Here is an 18796-nt window from a genome sequence, read left to right as displayed (position 1 = left end):
TACCAATCCTTTGTAAGCGGCAAATAGGATTTTTGGGTGGGCACCCCACCTAATTCCAGCAATGGCTTTGAGCACATTGATACGCGGTAGAACCCGCTTTTTAACTTCTGAAACATGTGTTTTCCACTTGAGGGAGTAATCGAAGAACGTTATTAATATTTAACAAACCGACCGCATATATACGAATTCGCGAGAGTAACTAGTCACACCACCTCGATATGACATACATATATAGCGCGCGCGCCGCCGTGCGTGCGTCTCGCTCTCTCGCTGAATTCTCGCGTGTCTTCTTTCCTCTCGCCTTTTTCCGCAACGAGCGCAAACGAGTGGCTGCTCTCGCGAGTGCTCGATTGCCTCTCGTCGTATGTACATAAGAGACAGCAACGAAGAGAGAGAGAGAGAGAGAGAGAGAGAGAGAATTTGACGACACAACCAGCGTTCGTCAGAAATCAGCGCAAGAACGACGACTGTCCGTAACGGGTCTGTTCTTCTAGATCCAACGCGGATCCAAAAGTATGTTCCAATCGCGGTCCAATGCAAGAGCGCCCAATCGGGGCTTGCGCGAGAACACACAAAGAGTCTCGAATTTCAAATGGTTTGGGAACGCGCACGGAAGAAGAAACACCGAACATATGATTTCTTCGTCCGCTTGCGCTCGTTAATTGTCAAACGCCACCGATTTCTCGACGACTGGCTATGTTGTTATAATTGAATTAAACAAAAAAATTATAAACGCAAAGACCACGCAAACGAAAAACAAAAAATGCCTCGCGGTTACGAGGGTACGAGATATATTTCGGACAAACAAATGGTAGTTTTCGATATTGGCAGTGCATACACAAAGTAATTTGACATTTGACAATTAAAATTTGATAATGTAATTCACTAGTTTTTTATTTTTCATGGGAATATAAATGCGTTTGTTTGTTCAAAACACAACAGGTTTGGTTACGCGGGAGAAGTATCTCCGCGTGGTATCATACGAACCGAAGTGAGATGTCCGGAAACGAAGAAGATACGCCGAATTATTGACTACAATGATCTCGAGGACTTGTACCAACTGCTTGTAGAATTTCTTCATCAGTTGTTCTTCAAGTACATACAATAGAAATTTACAATTTCCCACAGTTTTATCATAGAATTCTACACAATATTTATTTGTTACGCCAGACGTGTTGTCGTAAGCCCAAAAGACGCAAAAATACTGCTTCTGGAATCTCCGCTTGCAGCCACGTCGTTCAGAGATACTCTCGCAAGAGTGATGTTCAAACACTTCGAAGTTAGTTCCATATTGTTTCTACCGAGTCACTTGGCAACAATCAGTACTCTCGGCATTGACACAGCCTTGGTATTGGACGTTGGATATCAGGAAGCAACTTTGATTCCAATCTTTGAGGGAATACCGATACTTAAAGCTTGGCAAGCATTGCCCTTGGGTGGACAGATAGTTCACGAGTGAGTTTTTTTACTTCCTTCTCTTGTATATATTACATATGCGTATCTTTTAAAGATAACGATGCATTTTTTTTAATCATCTTTTTCCGCAGGAACATGAAAAATTATTTTGACAACATATCAAATGACATAGATTTATCTGAAAAAACACTGGAAGATATCAAGGTGAGAACATGTTTTGTAACCACATTGGAAAGATCTGAAAAATTGGGAACAGAAGATGCTCCCGCTCATTCTCCCGATGTTATATATCCCGGCGTCAAGAGACTCGTGATACCCGGAGAAATAAGAGAGAAAGCGTTTGAGATACTGTGGGAAAGAGATAACGACAATCTGTCTTTGTCAACTATGATACTCGACGCTATCATCAAGGTATACAGGCTAATGTTTTTTTTGTCGTCAATCAAACCCTTTATTGTATTTTAAATTAACGTTTGTAAATTGCGCTAGTGCCCATTGGACACAAGACGGATATTAGCCGAAAATATAATACTCGTCGGAGGAACCGCTATGGCAAAGGGTTTTGCAAGTCGCTTGAAATCCGAATTGCTGATGTTAGTCAAGAGCGATCTGTACAAGGAGAAGTTAAAAGTGCAATCGTTCAAATTCCATACAGCACCGAGCAAACCGAACTACACGGTATGGCTAGGCGGTGCTATTTTCGGCACAACAGATTTAGTATTGCGTTGTTTAACAAAAGAAGTTTATTTGAAGACAAGTCGAGTTCCCGACTGGCCTAATCTAATAGATAATCAAAAGGAAGAAACATATTACGAATTATAAATATATGCTCGAACGTTTTAAGTTTTTTTTTTTTAAGACTAATTTTTAATCTAACATATAATCAAATAGATAATTTGTATTTATTGATTTAATATAAATTGTACAAGCCAATCAATCGGTTCTAAGTTTAAAATAGAAATTATTTATATATATATAAATTTATATAAATAATTAGAAATTGTATATATAAATTTGTAACTGCATGATGTATCATGGTTTTATACTCTTTTTATACTTTGTTTAATCGCCAAGAGTATATAAATATACTTTAATTATAAATCTCGACTAAAATCGAATGTGTGAAGTTTTCTTAATTTAAAAAACATTTAAATTGTTTTTCATATGAGAAATTCATTATTATAAATTTTCTTTACACAGTGTTATACAGTGTACGTAATTGAACATGTTTAATTACAAAGTCGTGAGTAACGTAAGCTTTTCGTTAAGCTGCAATTGTGTTTTTATCAACTGAGATAACGCTACAACCATCAGAAGATCCTTAACATTACTATTGAACATTTCGTCAAATTGATCACTGGTCATTTTTGGAACAGAATGTACCATATCCAAGAGAGCTCGTCCTACCTGAAATAGCAGAAACATTACGCATATTGACAAAGCAATGAATTTATGAGTGAAGTAAAAAAAAAAAAAATATACGTCATAAGCTATATACTACGCTTACTTGATTGTCTGGTACTTGTTTTCCCGATAGAACATCATCAACATACGCAAGTACTTGTTCTAACAATGAAGAAAGTTTGAAACAAGCTTCCGAGACCTGTGCAAGATCCATCATGGGTTCTATTCCTCCAGCAGATTTTATTCCAGGTGCTTGAGATTGTAGTTGCGTTTTAGAACACAAATGCATCCCTACAACTTCAGGCTCGTAACATGTAATCTGTATAACAAAAACATCTAAGTGTTAAAAACCTAAATATGTGTATAAAGATATAATGAAAAAAAAATCTATACAATCTTTACAAGTTTATGTTAGATGAGTGACAACTTTGACAAACCTGAACTTTAACCGGAGTGAACATAGAACCTTGCTTGCCATTGGGTACTCCTAGTGGAACACATACATAAGCTTTGATTGCCATTCTTGTGGTATTTGCCAATGTAGTATCAACAGTCAAGTGTACCGGATTGTTACATTCTCGCACATAATACTCGTGAATAACAGAGGAATGTGTAGTAACCTAAAAACATTCATGGTTAGCGACATATATATTCTGATGGTCAGGATGTATAAAGGGTTCTGGAAGATAAATGAAACAACCTCATTGCCAGTAGCCCACCAACCAACAATGTTTTCTTGTGCATTAACTCGATGATTTAAGTCATACAGGTCCATTCCATAAGTCAGATCTGCTTCCACCTGACTTTCGGATTCTTTGTGTGGCACGCAAAAGCAGTTGGTTACTTCAACAATTCCCTTCTCCACAGTGCCTGTAAATGACAAAAGTTACATCTGTTTATTTATTGAGTTACACATATGTATAAATTATTGTGAGAGAAAAGCATTATGAACATATAAAAGATTAAATAGACTGAAATAAAATAAAATATTAGAGAGATAGAAAAAGTAGAATGTATACATTACCTAACAAGGTGCCAATAACGCGCACCGATTCTGCTTTTCTTCTCTCGTAAGCATCTACAACTTGAAACAACACAACTGGATGCACCTTAACAGTAAGGTTAAGCGCCATGGTTAGGACGTACTATGATTGTACTGTGACAATTTGAGAAACGTGCTCACGTGTTCGTCCTCAGAAAGAGTGAGAAAGGGATGCATACAGAGATGCCAGATTCTGAACACTTGGTAGCATGCGGTAGCATGGAGGGGATGCGCACAACCTCAGATCGTGTAGGATCTGAGGTTGTGTGCGCATCCCCTCCATGCCCGCATGCTACCAAGTGTTCAGAATCTGGCATCTATGGATGCATAAACACTTTTTTTTATGGCAAAGACAAGCCAGAGAGAAGACTTCTCTTTCGAATGAGCAAAGAGAACGCCATCTGTCAGTTAGGCCTGGTTTATGCGAGCAATAATTGTTAAGGCCTGGTTTATGCGGGCAAATAAGGCCTTGTTTTGGCCTTGTTTGTGCGGATAATAACTGTTAATTTATGCCGGAACCGGTAGAGTTTAACTATAGGATTTCAATGCTTTTGTTTATACAATATTGCCGAATGCGGTATAAACAGAAGTATTGAAATCCTATAAGTTAAACTCCACCGGTTCCGGCATAAGTTGGTTTGGTTTGGTGCATATATGGCTCAAAGGACCGTTTCAAGCTAGTCCATACGCCATTCTAAGTCTTTAAAAATCGTGACACAGGTCCTAAACCGTGGTTTGGGTACAAGCCACGGAGTTGTACGTTCGTTAAAATTAATGATAAACCGAAAAAGTCGGTGTAAAAACACCGAGAATTGTCCAAAAATATCTAAGCGTAACTACGCACATCCAACCGGTATGGCTGATGCAACACCACTTTTCCGGCATAAGTTAACAGTTATTGCCCGTATAAACCAGGCCTTATGGACAAGCAAAGTTCCGGAAGTTTGTCTTCTGGAATAGATGCGATGTGATTGGTTAAATTTGAAATATTCGTTGTTATTCACTTCCGTTTCGCGGGCAAATTAGTCGCAACACTCACAGGTGCGGCTTACCAGTTAAAAACACAGAATCAAACAGAAAATTCAGAATTGTTCGAGCGCAAACATACTCCACAAAGTACTTTAAAACTGAAACTTTTTCGACTGAAAGAGAAACATGCATGTATTGAAGCGAGGTAATTTAAAAATTGCTCTCTTCCGCAATCTTCTTCACCGCGTGTTTACTTCTGTGTTATTTAAATGTTTTTAAATTTAACTTTGTTATATCAGACGGACGAAAAGAGGCTGTTCATTTTGACAAGATAACCGCAAGAATCAAAGCGCTATGTTACGGGTTGGATATGAATTATGTGGATCCAGTAAGGATTTTTTCATATACTTTACATTACATGACTATAAATATATTGTAAAGATCTCACCACAGTCCTCACGCTGTTTGCAGTCTGTCATCGCTCTTCGCGTTATAAAGGAACATTTGTATTCCGGTATAAGAACGGTCGAAGTGGACAATATAGCAGCTGAAACCGCAGTAAGCCTGATCTCTCAACATCCAGATTATGCAACACTGGCCGCTAGAATTGCCATATCTAATTTGCACAAAGAAACAGAGAAGACTTTTAGCAGTAAGATGTTGTTGATCGATATTGACACCACTGTTCTTGATCAAAGCAAGGATTTGTTACAACCTGTTGCGCATTTCAGAGGTGATGGAACAACTGTACGAAGCGAAAAACCCATTCACACAGGAACGTTTGCCTATAATTGCCGAGAAGTATTACAAGATTATTCAAGCCAACGCGGACAAAGTGGATTCGGCAATCGTCTATCACAGGGATTTCAATTATAGTTACACCGCGTTTAAAATGATCGAAAGCAATCATTTGTTAAAACTGAACGGCAAAGTCGTTGAACGACCGCAACACATGCTGATGAGAGCTGCCATAGGTATTCACGGTGAAGATATCGAGAAGGCAATTGAGACGTATAATTTCCTGTCGAATCAGTATTTTGTACATTCCGTGCAGACGTTAGATTCAGCATGTACCGTTATTCAACAAATGGCTAGGTAGTTTGGTAGTTTTTATTGATGTCAACTTTGTATTAGACAATTCCAACATTCTTAATTGATACTTATTTTTTTGTTTACAGCTCATTTCTAGTAACAATGTCTGAGGATAGTATAGATGGAATATTGAATTCACTGGAAACATGTGCTCATCTTTGTCACTGCAATGGTAACATAGGTTTCAATGTGCACTGCATTCGGGCGAAGAATACGCCCATAAGAGGCACAGGAGGTGTATCGAACGGATTGGTGCCCATGTTGAAAGCGTACAACACATCAATGGGAACTGTTTTCAGAAAAGACAGGGAAGGATCGATTACCGTATATGTGGAACCGTGGCACGCTGATATCTATGAATTTTTGGAACTCAAAAGAAATACCGGTTAATAATAATCTTCAATATCTTTCGCTGTGTGAGTTTTTTTTTACATCTTTGTGTAAAATTGTTTTTTTTTTGTATATGTTATAGGTGACGAACAACTGAGGGCTAAAGAAATGTTTTACGCATTGTGGGTTCCGGACTTGTTTATGCAACGTGTTTACGACGATGACGTTTGGAGCCTGATGTGTCCGCACGAATGTCCTGGATTAATTGATTCGTGGGGTGATGAGTTTAAAAATTTATATACCAGGTAGTTTAATTTTATATCAAGTAATTTTTAAGTTTAGTTGTACACATTGCGTGAAGCATCTTGTGTGTGTAGCATCTCATAAAAGAGATTTGATTTTTATATTTTCAGATACGAAAAAGAGGAGCGATGTCGGAAACAAGTTAAAGCCAGGGAATTGTGGATTCTCATTGTTCAAATGCAAATCGAAACTGGCACGCCGTATATAATTTATAAAGATCAGTGTAATGGCAAATCGAATCATCAAAGTCTAGGCACAATCAAGTGTGCCGGTCTTTCTCCCGAGATTGTCGCTTACTCGAGTTCCAACGAAATCGCCGTGTGTAACACAGCTTCGATTGCTGTCAACATGTTCGTAAACTCAACCGAAAAAACGTTCGATTTTTATAAACTCAAAGAAGTAGCGAAGGTCATTACTCGCAATTTGGACAAAATAATTGACGCGAATTCTTGCCCTCTTCAAGAAGCGAGTTTGTCTTGTTACAAACATAGAGCTATTGGTAAGTTTGTAAAATTTCTGTGCGTAAATTGTGCCGATACGCGTTTCGCACTCATTTGCAATTCCACGTTTCATCGAACGCAGGTATTGGCGTACAAGGTTTGGCAGATGCGTTTATCTTGATGAGATATCCGTTTGAAAGCAAGAACGCTAACGAACTCAATATTCAAATTTTCGAAACGCTATATTACGGCGCGTTGGAAGCTAGTTGCGAAATAGCTGCCGAAAAAGGTCCTTACGATTCGTACGACGGTAGTCCAATTAGCAAAGGTGTAAGTATATATTCGAGAAAAAGTATTTGTTATATTATTGTTGTTTTTATTGGCTACCTACACAGATACCCGTGTCATTTAATTGTTGCAGATCTTGCAATACGATATGTGGAATGTAAACCCGTCAGATTTGTGGGATTGGGACGCGTTAAAGGCAAAAATTGCGAAACACGGAGTGCGCAATTCTCTGTTAATAGCTCAAATGTCGGACGCGTTTATGGCGCAAATGTTAGAAACCACTGAATCAATTCAACCTTATACAAGCAACATATACATGGTGCATGCGTTGTCCAAGCTATTTCCGGTTGTTAACTCGCACTTGTTGACGGATCTGGTTGAGAAAGGTCTTTGGGACGATGACATGTATAACAAAATCGTCGAGAACGGATCTATACAAGTAAATACACTTGTTTATAATTAAATTGCGTGTGTATTGAAGTGCAATATTTTTCTGACATTCTATACGTAAATATTCAAAAAAATTTTATGTGAGAGAAAATTTAAACCATTTTTGTTTGTAGGATATTGAGAATATACCTGAAGATCTGAAGTTGCTCTATAAGACTGTTTGGGAGATGCCACAAAAAATTCTCTTTGAAATGGCGGTCAGTCGTGGACCTTTTGTCGATCAATCGCAAAGTTTAAACGTTTACTTAAAAGATCCGATAGACAAGCTTACTTCGATACACTTTTTTGCCTGGGAGAAGGTAATTATAAAAATTATATATTGCACGTACGCGCGATTATATGTGGTTTGTTGATTACATATCAGCGTGTTTTTTTCTTTTTTAATGTCAAATACGCATGTTTATTCACAGGGGTTAAAATCCAGTATGTATCGTCTCACAACAGAATAACGAGAGGAAAGACATTTAAAATCGGATCGTAATGTATGAAGAAACAGCATATAACCAGGTTTCCAGACAGCACAAAAATCCGAAAGACGTTATAAAAATATTTAAGAAAATAGCCAAACGAACTTTAGACGTCTCTCTGACACATCTTTTAAGATAATTTTCGAATTTTTGTGCTGTCTGGAAAGCTGGTTTTCTAATTACCCAGCAAACAATTTCTGACTGCGCAGACCTGGCAACAAAAACTGTATGCAGAAACGCTACAATACGAAAACATGCTTCGTGTGCTGCCAAATCTGTTAACACACAGACACAAAAAACGCAACATGGTCACCAAAACTCATCAAAACCATATCCTACCGAGGACACAGATGGATATGGATTTGGTGTGGTGGTTGGCGACAAAATCGCGACATCTGACAACCAAATTGTTTGCTGGGTATAAAAATAATGTTAACAAGAAACATAATGTTAATTAATTAATAAGATTAAATGTTCAAAACATTAGTTTGTAACTAATGTATGTATACAAAAATATTGTTATATACATAAAATAAATTGTTTAATTTTATATAATAGATTAGTTCTCAACCGTATAATTAAAAATATTGCACATATAAGGAAGCTGTATCTTGAGACTCGAAAAAATATATATATATATTTGATAAAAACGTAGTGATGTTTCACTAATTCCTTTCCCTAAAAAAAAATAATAATAAAGAGAGCGTAATTAAATAATATAAATGACAAATGGTTTTTCGGTTTCCAAAAATCTCAAAAAAGAGCAATTTTATAATTAAACGTCCCGCTTTGATATTGTCGTGTGCTCATTGGCCGGTTCATTTCACGTTTATCAATGCATCGTGGTCTCATTGGTCAACTATATCGGAGCGTACAGACTTCGCAGTTCGCACTACCACGTGCGAATGTATTTGTCGACAAATGATTGAAAAGACGTAAAGCTGTTCGCGAACAGTTTTGTGAGGTTGAATTAAATCTCGAAAAAGAAAATTAATTCACAATGACTTCTCGATATAAAAAAGCCCGTAAGAATCTTGCGTTTTACACGCACAATTACAAATTTCATCAACCATTTCAAGTTCTCATCGATGGAACATTTGCGTCTGCTTCGTTGCAGGTTAGTCGTGTAACATTTTTGACAACTTGCTTGTTACAGCGATTTCGGTAGTATTAAAAGTGTATATTAAATTTTTATGTATTGCTTTCATATTGTTTTTATGTCTGTTCGATTACTGTTTTTTTAGAACAAATTCAACATACAGGAGCAAATTAAGAAATATTTTCAGTCTGAAGTAAAACTGTTAACAACACCGTGCATTATTTCGGAAACCGAAAAATTAGGCGCATTTTCTTCCTTAGTTAGCGGTGCTATACAAATCGTGAAGCAGTACGCTATACACAGATGCGGACACGAGAAGAATCCAATAAACGGTTCAAGATGTTTGCTATCAATGATAGGAAGGGAAAATAGTTCAAGGTGTTTATTCTGTTTTGAAAGAAACTTTTTTCATATAAAATTATTAGAAATTATTTCTTGTTTATTTTAGATACATTGTTGCCACGCAAGATCGCGAACTTCAAAAAAAATTAAGAACAATTCCGGGAGTACCTTTAATGTATTTACACGGGAAAACACCCACACTGGAGTCCGCTTCAAAAGCAAGCCGTGAATATGCCGAAGCTGTGCAAAAAGGTTTAGGTATGACTGTTTGGGAGAAAGAAAACGTAGAGTTGCTGCGAAAGAAAGCGGGAATAATAAACGAGAATAATAGCAAATTGAAGAAGAAGAAGAAAAAAGGAGGACCAAATCCACTTAGCTGTTTGAAGAAGAAGAAGAAACCACAACCACCCGCAGTATCAAGCAAAACTGGAATAAAATCTGGTAAAGTCAGAAAAAAGAAAAACATAAAAATAGCAGCCCATGTTAAGGACGCATTAGCAACAGAACTGAAAAGTAAACATAAAACGTAAGAAATTATTTATATATGTAAAAATTGCATATTTTGAATTTGTGTATTACTGTGAATATAATTTTTAATATATTTTTAATAAAATCGAAACGTTAAAGAAAGTTTAAAATACATATTAATCATATGTTTTTAATACTTCGCACACATATCTCCTTGTGTTTGACAGAAAGTTTTATTTTTTTCAAGACACAAAAGAAAAAATGTGATTAAGGTGTTCTAAAGTAATCTATAAAATTATATATTTAAATATATTATGAAAATGCTACAGAATAGGTAGTAAAAATAAGCAAAAAAAAAGTAATAGTTGTAGGAAAAATGTACAAATATCTTTCACAATATAAATGTTGAATAATATCAGAAGATAACTATTTCTTAAGATGTCTAAATAGTTTATAGAACACACATAAATCTGGAATTAGGAACTTCCACATGTAGAAAATAATATAAAAAATGTTGAAAAATAATATTTTAAATATAAGTGGCACGGTATTATTTACATCTTTATACTAAAAGAAAATGTTCAAAGGTATGTAATACTATATTATATATGTGTGTGTGTAATATATATGTATATAAAATAATAATAATTAAGCAGTAGCAGATCTACATTTCAAAGTTATAACTCGAAAGAAACACCTCATGTAAAAATAGTTTTTACGTAAAGGAACTGAAATACGTAATTGTTATAAAATTGAGTTTAAGTAAATTAGATTGGGTTTTCAAAAAAACAAATCCCTGTGATTTCTTCTTGGATAAAAACCTTCAAATATTCAAGATTTATACATAATAGAACGTTCTGCTAATATTATTAGTATTGTTATAAATTACTTATTATTTATCATAAGTTTTCTTTTATATAATATAGATTTCTCATACCTTTCCCCACTTTAAGAAAACGGACTATCACAGTTTGAGAAGTGATATGTGACATCTCAAAGTTAGAAAGTCTGAGCTTTGTTAGATTTTTTTTCTTTTTTGTAAGATATAAATATAAATCTGCCACTGCTATAAACAATATTATTTTACACTTAATATAAACATTTTAATTTAATATTCAATTAAGAGAAGTCTATACATTTTTTATCCTAATTCAATTAAATATTATAAGTATATTATAATTACAGTTATAATCAATATATCACACAATATATATCATATATAAATTATAAACATAATTATAAATACTCCATAATATTGTTATTATATAATTATCACATGTGGTGTTACTTACTCCAATAGATTTTTCTAGTTCACAAATCACTAGTCACAAAAATATATAGAATCCTTTTTCAGAGTTAGAAAATCGTGCGTCTAAACAACTATTAAGCAAGAAAGTTTCGTTTCATAATTTTAAAATTGAGAGGTTTTATAACTGCGTTCTTTATTTATAAATATGATTCATCAGGGATTATGAAATCTATGCACCGCCTTTACGTTTTACACATAAGTCAGAGTTTATGAAAATTGAAGAAAATAAGTGTCACACATTAGCTTATACAGGTTTCAGAAATTTGTGTTTACTTGTTGGTTCGCCACACACATGTAGTCACACTGATCTCTGACACAAGCAATGTTTAACTTTTCAGACAATCAAACAAAACCAAAAAAGAAACAAAATTTCTTATCAGCGTTAGTACTGAATAATTCCTGACAATCGTTAAATTAACAATAGAAAATAAACTTATATAACTTAAAACATTCTTTCAGTATTACACCTAGAAAATTAATGAAAACTGCTAATCGTGGAGTAGAACACATGGATAAAGACAGATTAGTAGTAGTAGTTTTTTTTTTTTTTTTGAAGTGTTTCTCCAACCTTGTAACTACTTCCTAATAACATGTATCGACTAAAATACGACTTTAATAATTCTCTGTTGAGCTATTAGCGTAACTTTGATTCTATCTTTTGATATAAAAAATCAAACAAAAATAAAAAGATAACAAATTTCTTAGAAACTATTACTTCTTTTTCGAAAATTTTTTAAAAGAATTATTTGGAATAATATCGTATCATGTACGAAGTGTCGCTTCCAAGGCTAGAGAGAATTAAAACGTTTGTTAAATCACACATTTAACAAAATCACACATCAAATAAAATTAAATCTGAATGTTTGATGAAAATAGCGTGTGTTAACAGAGGGTGCTTTCCAACTACGTACACAGACGACACTGTGTAACACAGTGTCCATTTGTGTGAGAAAGAGCATATCAGTGTGTCTCACTCACACTAGTGGACACAGTGTTATACAGTGTCGCCTGTGTACGTAGTTGGAAAAGCACCCAGATATACATAATATGTGTTCTATGAATTACCAGTCTTAAACACTTCTGTGTGTGAATATTGCTGTTAGACAATAGTCTCTTTTGTTTAAATAAAACATAGAAAATCTTATATGGTATCGTCTTTGTTTGAGTTTGCGAACGACGGTCAAGGATGCTGACCCAGCAACGCACGTGCAGCCATAGCGAGCATTTTCATTCGGCGCGTCGACCGATGATTCGGATTATTTGTTACAAACGCAGCTAATTGATTTTGTAAAGTCATTAACACTGTGCCCATATGTTCTCGCGTCACAGGATCGTTAGGATCTAAATTTAGTATTGCTTCCTCCAGCCACCTGCCAAGATAAATAAAAAGAGTCTTAACTACAGTTTGCAAACAGGACGGGTTTACATAAAGACATTTTTTATAACAACAAATGACACACAAACGAAATAAGTCATAATCTGCATGCGCGAATTAATTAAATGATGAATCACCTGTGTTTCAATTCCGTACGATGTCCTAAATCAGCGGATAACTGTTGAACAAGCGAAAGGATCACGGGTTGCTGCAAGATGCATCTTGTACCTTGTCCTTGCGCGTTTGGGCATGAAAATACTCTGGAAGGTTCTGTTTTCTCACATACTAGCACTACTAAGCCTAAATCGCTCGCGCTCAGAGCTTGTTGGAAAGCTGCGTTGAATTGGCCTCGTTGAAGAAGAGACATCACACGTGCCTGAGCGTCAGCTGCAGTAGTTGCCGGTATAGCGGGTGTCGTAGCTCTTGATCTAAAAAAATTTAAAACAAAGAAAGAATATATATATAAATGAATTTATCCTACCGGCGATATCGCATTTCGAACACTTTTGAATGTTTCTTACCGCGCGGTAGACATTTCCGTAAATTGTTGGCTGAGATTTTCTCGTATAGAATCGCGAACTGTGCGTATGGTGTTATCTTGCAATCTGGTCAGAGCTCTGTTCAGTTCAGTTTGTAGTTCTTCGCGTACTAATGCCGATAACGATTCGCTCAATTGTTCGTAACGACGCTGATGTTGTTTTTCAACAATGGTCTCGACACTTTGCAAATCTATAAAAAAAAAAAACAAATTACGTTGTACATATAAACGACAATTAATTATCTTTTCTCAGATGACAGAAATAATAAACTACTCACACTCGCGAGTACCATTGAAAAAAGCATCTTGAATTTGCTGGAACATAACTTGACAAACCTTTTCCATACTAGGCAGGAAGTAGGTGGAGAACGTTTCTTTGAATGCAGCATCTAGTGCTGGCTTTGCTGCGTTTGCAGCTGTCAAAGCTAAAGTATCTTTTACATTTACACTACTTATTAATTCGGTTATATTTTTTTGGAAGAGTTCGTCCATTTGATTCGCATCTAATCTCATTTGTTGCTTCAGAGGCTTCACCGTATCCTCAACTGTACGTGGTAAAGTGCTTTCAATCTTATCTTTGATCATCGTCTCGAAGTTGTCTAAGAATTCATGTTGTCGAGCCATTTGATTGTATAAAGTTTGTTCCAAGGTTGCATTCTGCTGCTCGGCCATTCTCGCGAAAGCGGATTCTATTCGCGTGGTTATTGGCGTTTCTTGCTGTAATCTATTCACCTCCGCGCGCAACACTTTCAACTCCTCACTTTGATCTTGAATTACTTCCATAATAGATTTCAATTTGTTGCTTATTTCGAGATTAGTCTCGTTGTACAAACGCCAAGATAGTACATTGTCATCGGTCGGAAGAGTTGCTTTCGGTTCATCCGGTGTTTTCTCTCTTTGTACGGTATTCTCATCGTCTTCGGGAAATTCCTCCGATTCTTGCATCGCGTGCACGTCCTTGAGTAAAACCATTGGGATGTTAGACCAATCCTCGGCTCGATCGGTATTCGTCTTCGTTTCCGGCTTGCCGTCGATTTCGTTCTCGTCTGATTTTGAAAGAGACAAAATTTCTCTCACCTCTCTGGACGGGCTGCTGCCGTTACTGGCAGGAGCCTGATCTTCCATCTCGTTTGATGATGAATGAATGAGCGGAGGATCAGATACGTTGAAAGCTTGCGCTGCTTGCGCAAGAGAAGGACTGTTGGATAAAACTTTTCTATTTCTATTATTGTTTACTATTTCCGGACTTTCGGGAGTGGATTCCAATTCGGTATTCTCTTTCTTCGCGGGCGAGCTGAACGCGTCGGGTGTCATCAAGTTCAAACCGCCGGTACTGTGATTGATCGTTGTCTCAATTGTGCCAGATAAAGCGTGTTCCTCTTTGCAATTCTTAGCAATGCCGTTCTGATTAACAGTTTCTGTCTCTGGTAAATCGTTAATATCCATCGCAATTTGTGCAAGTATGTTCATGAAACGGCTGTTTTGCGAAGCAGGTTTAAATGCAATGTGACACTCCTGCAACGACTTCGGTTGGACTAGAAACATGTTAATGACAAGATGTTCATCGTTATCATCGATCTCTTCCATTGAACACAGATCTTCCAGCAATTCGCCGGTTGATCGTATTTTACGTTGGGCGGCGTCGACGATTCCGAAACTCAAAATTGGATACGGCAAGAGAAATTCCGATATTGCGCTCACACAAGCTACCGCTTCACTTTTATCTTTTGAAAGACTTAATATATATAAAATTTTGTTATATATGTCTGACAAAAAGAGATATCCGGCGCTAAGATCTAATCCCGCTTTCAACACCGGCATTTTGCCGGTGGAAGGATTTGGAGCAAATTTAATTGTTTGTAAACAAGTCCACACTTCGCAGGACCATACTTTCAATTCTGTATTATTGTCACATCCTGTCACAGCAAACCTCCAAAACTGGACACTGAAGAAACAACACATTTTCTTCAAATTGCAAGTCTATTTGGTGAACACGCGCGTCTACAGTAAGCACCGGATAAGAGCCAAATGATGAGATGTTCAAGCATCAAAATAGAAAACGCGATACGCGTTTGTAACTAAAATTTTTGCTCTTATCCGATGACCACTGAATATTAAACCGATTAGATGATTTTGAAACACTCACTCGGGTAGATAATTTTTGTGATCGTCGAGGAAAAACAAGCAAGAAATAGGCCGCCCTTCATGAGGTCTCCACTGATGTAAACAACGCGGCTGTGATTGATTATTGTGAGAATTACTGTGCAAGTACACCTGGAAGAACTTAACTTGTCCATCTGCACTGGCTGTAGCTAATGCAGTACCATCTGGACTAAGCGCTGCCTCCACAATCATTCCTGAATGCTGGTCGATTTCCATCATACTTCCGCCTTCCTTGAGAGCTGGATCTGTTGCCTAATATAAAAAAAAAACAATTGAAAACAGTTTCTCACATATCTTGCTCTGCTATTTAGTCAAACACTGTGAAAAAAATGTGCGCTTACATCTACTGATTGATATTTCGACGCGTTCGTGACCGACCACAATTCGACCTTGGTACCACGAGTCAAAACCAACAGTTTTGATACCTCGTCACCGTCGGAAGAATCGTCTTCTGGGATGTACGGACACCAGATAACACGGTGATTAATTCCAGAAATATCTTCGGCATCTACTTGTAACACTAAACTACATAATAATTCAGACGGCGTTGGTTCGATTGTGTGTATAAAAAGTGTTCCTGTACAATCAATACATGCAAGAATTGCATTTGAAACATGGGCGAACGCAAGATCTTGAATAGCACCACGCATTCCTCGCAGAAGAGCTCTATGTTCTAGTTCCTTGTATACAACACGAACTACTCCACCACCTGTACCAACTAAAAGACGGAAAAAGTTTTGAGTGACAACGTAAATATTCGCTTGAAAGATTAGATTCAATCGTACAAACGCGAGTAAAGAAAAAAAAAAAAAAAAGCAGGATATTATGATATATTATCTGCAACAAGATCACAGCAAACAGCAATCCTACTTAATGTTACCTTTTATACCATAAGCTAAGTATTTTCCAGAAACATGAACGGCCAACAATTGGCCGGCGTACAAATGATGTTCCCATGTGAAATCAACAATGTTTTTCAACTTCACTTTCGAACTGCCATGATCATGATCACCGGGGGAAGGATCTATAGTTACATTTGTGCTATATATTTCCACTGAATGTTGATTCTCTTGTCCATTAAACTGCCTGTGAGGACAAAATGTTCTAAATCAGTATACTTTTTTATGTGTCTGTACAATCTATATACAAAGTTACAAAAAAAAAAGAAAATGATATAAATTCAGGTACAAATGATATATCATGGAAGGTTGTGACATTGAAATTAGAAGTGACACATGATGCCGCAGATAAGAGATGGGGGAAGTACAAATAACTTGCTGACTTTACATTACTTGCTGACGTCATATGATACAGAACAGTACGGTATCTTTTAATTGTGTGTACAATACAACTTGGTTTTCAAAAATTTCAAAGCTCTTCTTGTTAGAACGAACAAACTAAGAGTGTTTGGTCAACAAAGATCTTTGCAATTTCTCAAAATTAATCAGCAATTTTAAGTTTTAACAACACAGTTGTTATTTCCATCTAGTCATGAACACACATAAAAAACAGAACTAGTTTTATCATTTATCTGTTTGCAATTATGTAATCGGAAGAGAAAATTGCTGTTTATTTGAAAAATGTAGCTTTGTGCGCAGACCTGTGTTAATCAGTTCTGTTCTCTACACAGTTTGGCAAACGCAAATTACACAGAGAGAGAGAGGGAGTTTCAAAATGGTTTTTTTTTTTTTTTAGATTTTTTTGCAACTCCGTTTTTTCTAAATGACGATCTCTCGGTTGGCTTACACTGTCTGCGGATAATGAACTGCCAGTCTGTCCTCCCCGGTCTTGATCATGTCGTCGGCCACGTCCCTGAAAGACAGAGAGCGAAATATACAATAAAATCCCTCGGAATTATGCGATTTCCTAACCCTTAACCGGTGGCCAACAAGCAACGTGCCCCGCGCGCGCATTGTTGTCGCCGCAGTCTCGCTGCGAGATAACAATCGTTCCGTCCGAACTCACCTCTCAGGCATAAATGCCGGTTGTTCGCTGTAACGTTCCGGATGAATGAATCAATCGACGAACAGTCGCGAGCTCATTACCGGCGCGTTCGCACGTTTTTATTGACGATGAAGCAGAGAGCAACGCGGAACAGATATTCAATTCAAGGGAGTTCAGCGAAAGTGAAACGTCAGGCGGCCATCACCCACTTGTCAGTAAACGAAGCGGAAGCCAGGCTGGCCAACCGATCGCGTCGTCGGGACATGTAATATACATATATACATATAACACGTAACGCTGAACAACACACTGTGTACGTAACTATAAATAAAACCGCATGACCGCATACACGAAAGAAAGAAAAACAGGTGTAAATATATATATATATATATATGTATATTTACACCGGTGCGCTTATATACACATCGAGAGTACGTATATATATGCGTCGCTTGCGACAGTGAGTTTGGTCGCTTGCGTTACTCACACTGCAAACTCATTCCAAAGAAATTGACCAATCGGACGGTAAAGGATGATCATTGAAGTGATCTACGAAACTTTTTTTTTTTTCAAAAAATCTGTCTTCACGCTCGGTTTACATCTATTTTTTACATTTATTTTGAATGCAAAAGAAGAGATGAGACAACAAGCGCTACAAAGATTGCGTATCGTTGTTCACCGCCAGTGTTGAAAAGTTCACAAATTTCCGGTACGTTAATTTCCTTGCGTTAAATTTCAGAACGCAGTCACTAAGGCCTGGTTTATGCCGGCAAATAAGACATTGTTTTGGTCTTGTTTATGCGGGTAACTGTTAATTTATGCCGGAATTGGTACATTTCAACTATAGGATTTCAATGCTTCTGTTATATTCTGTTATGCTTATGTTAATAAACAGAAATATTAAAATCTTAGGCCCGCATAAACCAGGCCTAATCGCGGAGATATATCGATGTGTCGAAGGTGGCGTTCCGAATTCGAAATATCGACTTTTCAGTATCGAGATAAAATGGCGGAAGTGGCGGACGTCGTTGTGTGAAATATCGCGCGCGGGGACGATGTCGTCGCGAAACGCGGATTTAACGCGACTTTTCCCGCGAAAAAGGTACGTTTGTCTGATCAAAAGGAAATACCGAGTAGAGATTTTTCGATTATGAGTTTCTTGTAACCGACAACAAATGTTTTTCACCGCTTTCAGATAAAGTTGCTAACATGCCGATGATTATAGAAGATTCGCTTCGAATTGGCTGCGTGTAATCCGTGCGACGGAGGAAAGTCGTAAGTGTATTACTTGACACTTGTAAAAAAAATCTTTGCGTACAACAGAAAAAAAAAACTATCTAAAATAGAACACATGTCG

At 36.8% G+C, this 18796-nt stretch overlaps 5 protein-coding genes across 5 annotated transcripts; 3 read left to right on the top strand and 2 right to left on the bottom strand.

Annotated features, from left to right (window-relative positions):
- Positions 1 to 11: 11 nt before the first annotated feature.
- Positions 12 to 2489, top strand: LOC109856115 (actin-related protein 10-like). The gene is made up of 5 exons (XM_020431049.1): positions 12 to 843; positions 943 to 1095; positions 1171 to 1455; positions 1548 to 1827; positions 1906 to 2489. Exons 1-5 carry the CDS (start codon positions 764 to 766, stop codon positions 2236 to 2238), a joined length of 1131 nt encoding a protein of 376 aa, XP_020286638.1. The 5' UTR covers positions 12 to 763; the 3' UTR covers positions 2239 to 2489.
- An 80-nt stretch (positions 2490 to 2569) lies between these two features.
- Positions 2570 to 4037, bottom strand: LOC109856117 (eukaryotic translation initiation factor 3 subunit F-like). Its single transcript, XM_020431053.1, has 5 exons — positions 3845 to 4037; positions 3521 to 3690; positions 3258 to 3440; positions 2924 to 3139; positions 2570 to 2823 (listed from the first exon to the last, which is right to left on the bottom strand). The coding sequence occupies exons 1-5, from the start codon at positions 3951 to 3953 to the stop codon at positions 2650 to 2652; spliced, it is 852 nt and encodes a 283-aa protein (XP_020286642.1). The 5' UTR covers positions 3954 to 4037; the 3' UTR covers positions 2570 to 2649.
- A 458-nt stretch (positions 4038 to 4495) lies between these two features.
- Positions 4496 to 8818, top strand: LOC109856119 (ribonucleoside-diphosphate reductase large subunit-like). The gene is made up of 11 exons (XM_020431055.1): positions 4496 to 5036; positions 5131 to 5219; positions 5303 to 5483; positions 5563 to 5926; positions 6010 to 6308; positions 6396 to 6558; positions 6667 to 7055; positions 7139 to 7326; positions 7418 to 7723; positions 7848 to 8033; positions 8145 to 8818. Exons 1-11 carry the CDS (start codon positions 5018 to 5020, stop codon positions 8181 to 8183), a joined length of 2223 nt encoding a protein of 740 aa, XP_020286644.1. The 5' UTR covers positions 4496 to 5017; the 3' UTR covers positions 8184 to 8818.
- A 285-nt stretch (positions 8819 to 9103) lies between these two features.
- LOC109856108 (rRNA-processing protein UTP23 homolog) lies at positions 9104 to 10286 on the top strand. The gene is made up of 3 exons (XM_020431035.1): positions 9104 to 9318; positions 9446 to 9678; positions 9749 to 10286. The coding sequence occupies exons 1-3, from the start codon at positions 9202 to 9204 to the stop codon at positions 10170 to 10172; spliced, it is 774 nt and encodes a 257-aa protein (XP_020286624.1). The 5' UTR covers positions 9104 to 9201; the 3' UTR covers positions 10173 to 10286.
- A 1045-nt stretch (positions 10287 to 11331) lies between these two features.
- Positions 11332 to 17666, bottom strand: LOC109856118 (enhancer of mRNA-decapping protein 4). The gene is made up of 9 exons (XM_020431054.1): positions 17461 to 17666; positions 17242 to 17307; positions 16376 to 16581; positions 15837 to 16213; positions 15479 to 15747; positions 13611 to 15277; positions 13316 to 13523; positions 12932 to 13222; positions 11332 to 12789 (listed from the first exon to the last, which is right to left on the bottom strand). Exons 1-9 carry the CDS (start codon positions 17469 to 17471, stop codon positions 12600 to 12602), a joined length of 3285 nt encoding a protein of 1094 aa, XP_020286643.1. The 5' UTR covers positions 17472 to 17666; the 3' UTR covers positions 11332 to 12599.
- Between the last annotated feature and the right edge of the window lie 1130 nt (positions 17667 to 18796).

Source organism: Pseudomyrmex gracilis, unplaced genomic scaffold (assembly GCF_002006095.1).
Source record: "Pseudomyrmex gracilis isolate BER0280 unplaced genomic scaffold, ASM200609v1 scaffold_107, whole genome shotgun sequence".
NCBI lineage: Eukaryota > Metazoa > Arthropoda > Insecta > Hymenoptera > Formicidae > Pseudomyrmex > Pseudomyrmex gracilis.
This window is presented reverse-complemented; position numbering and strand designations above follow the sequence as displayed.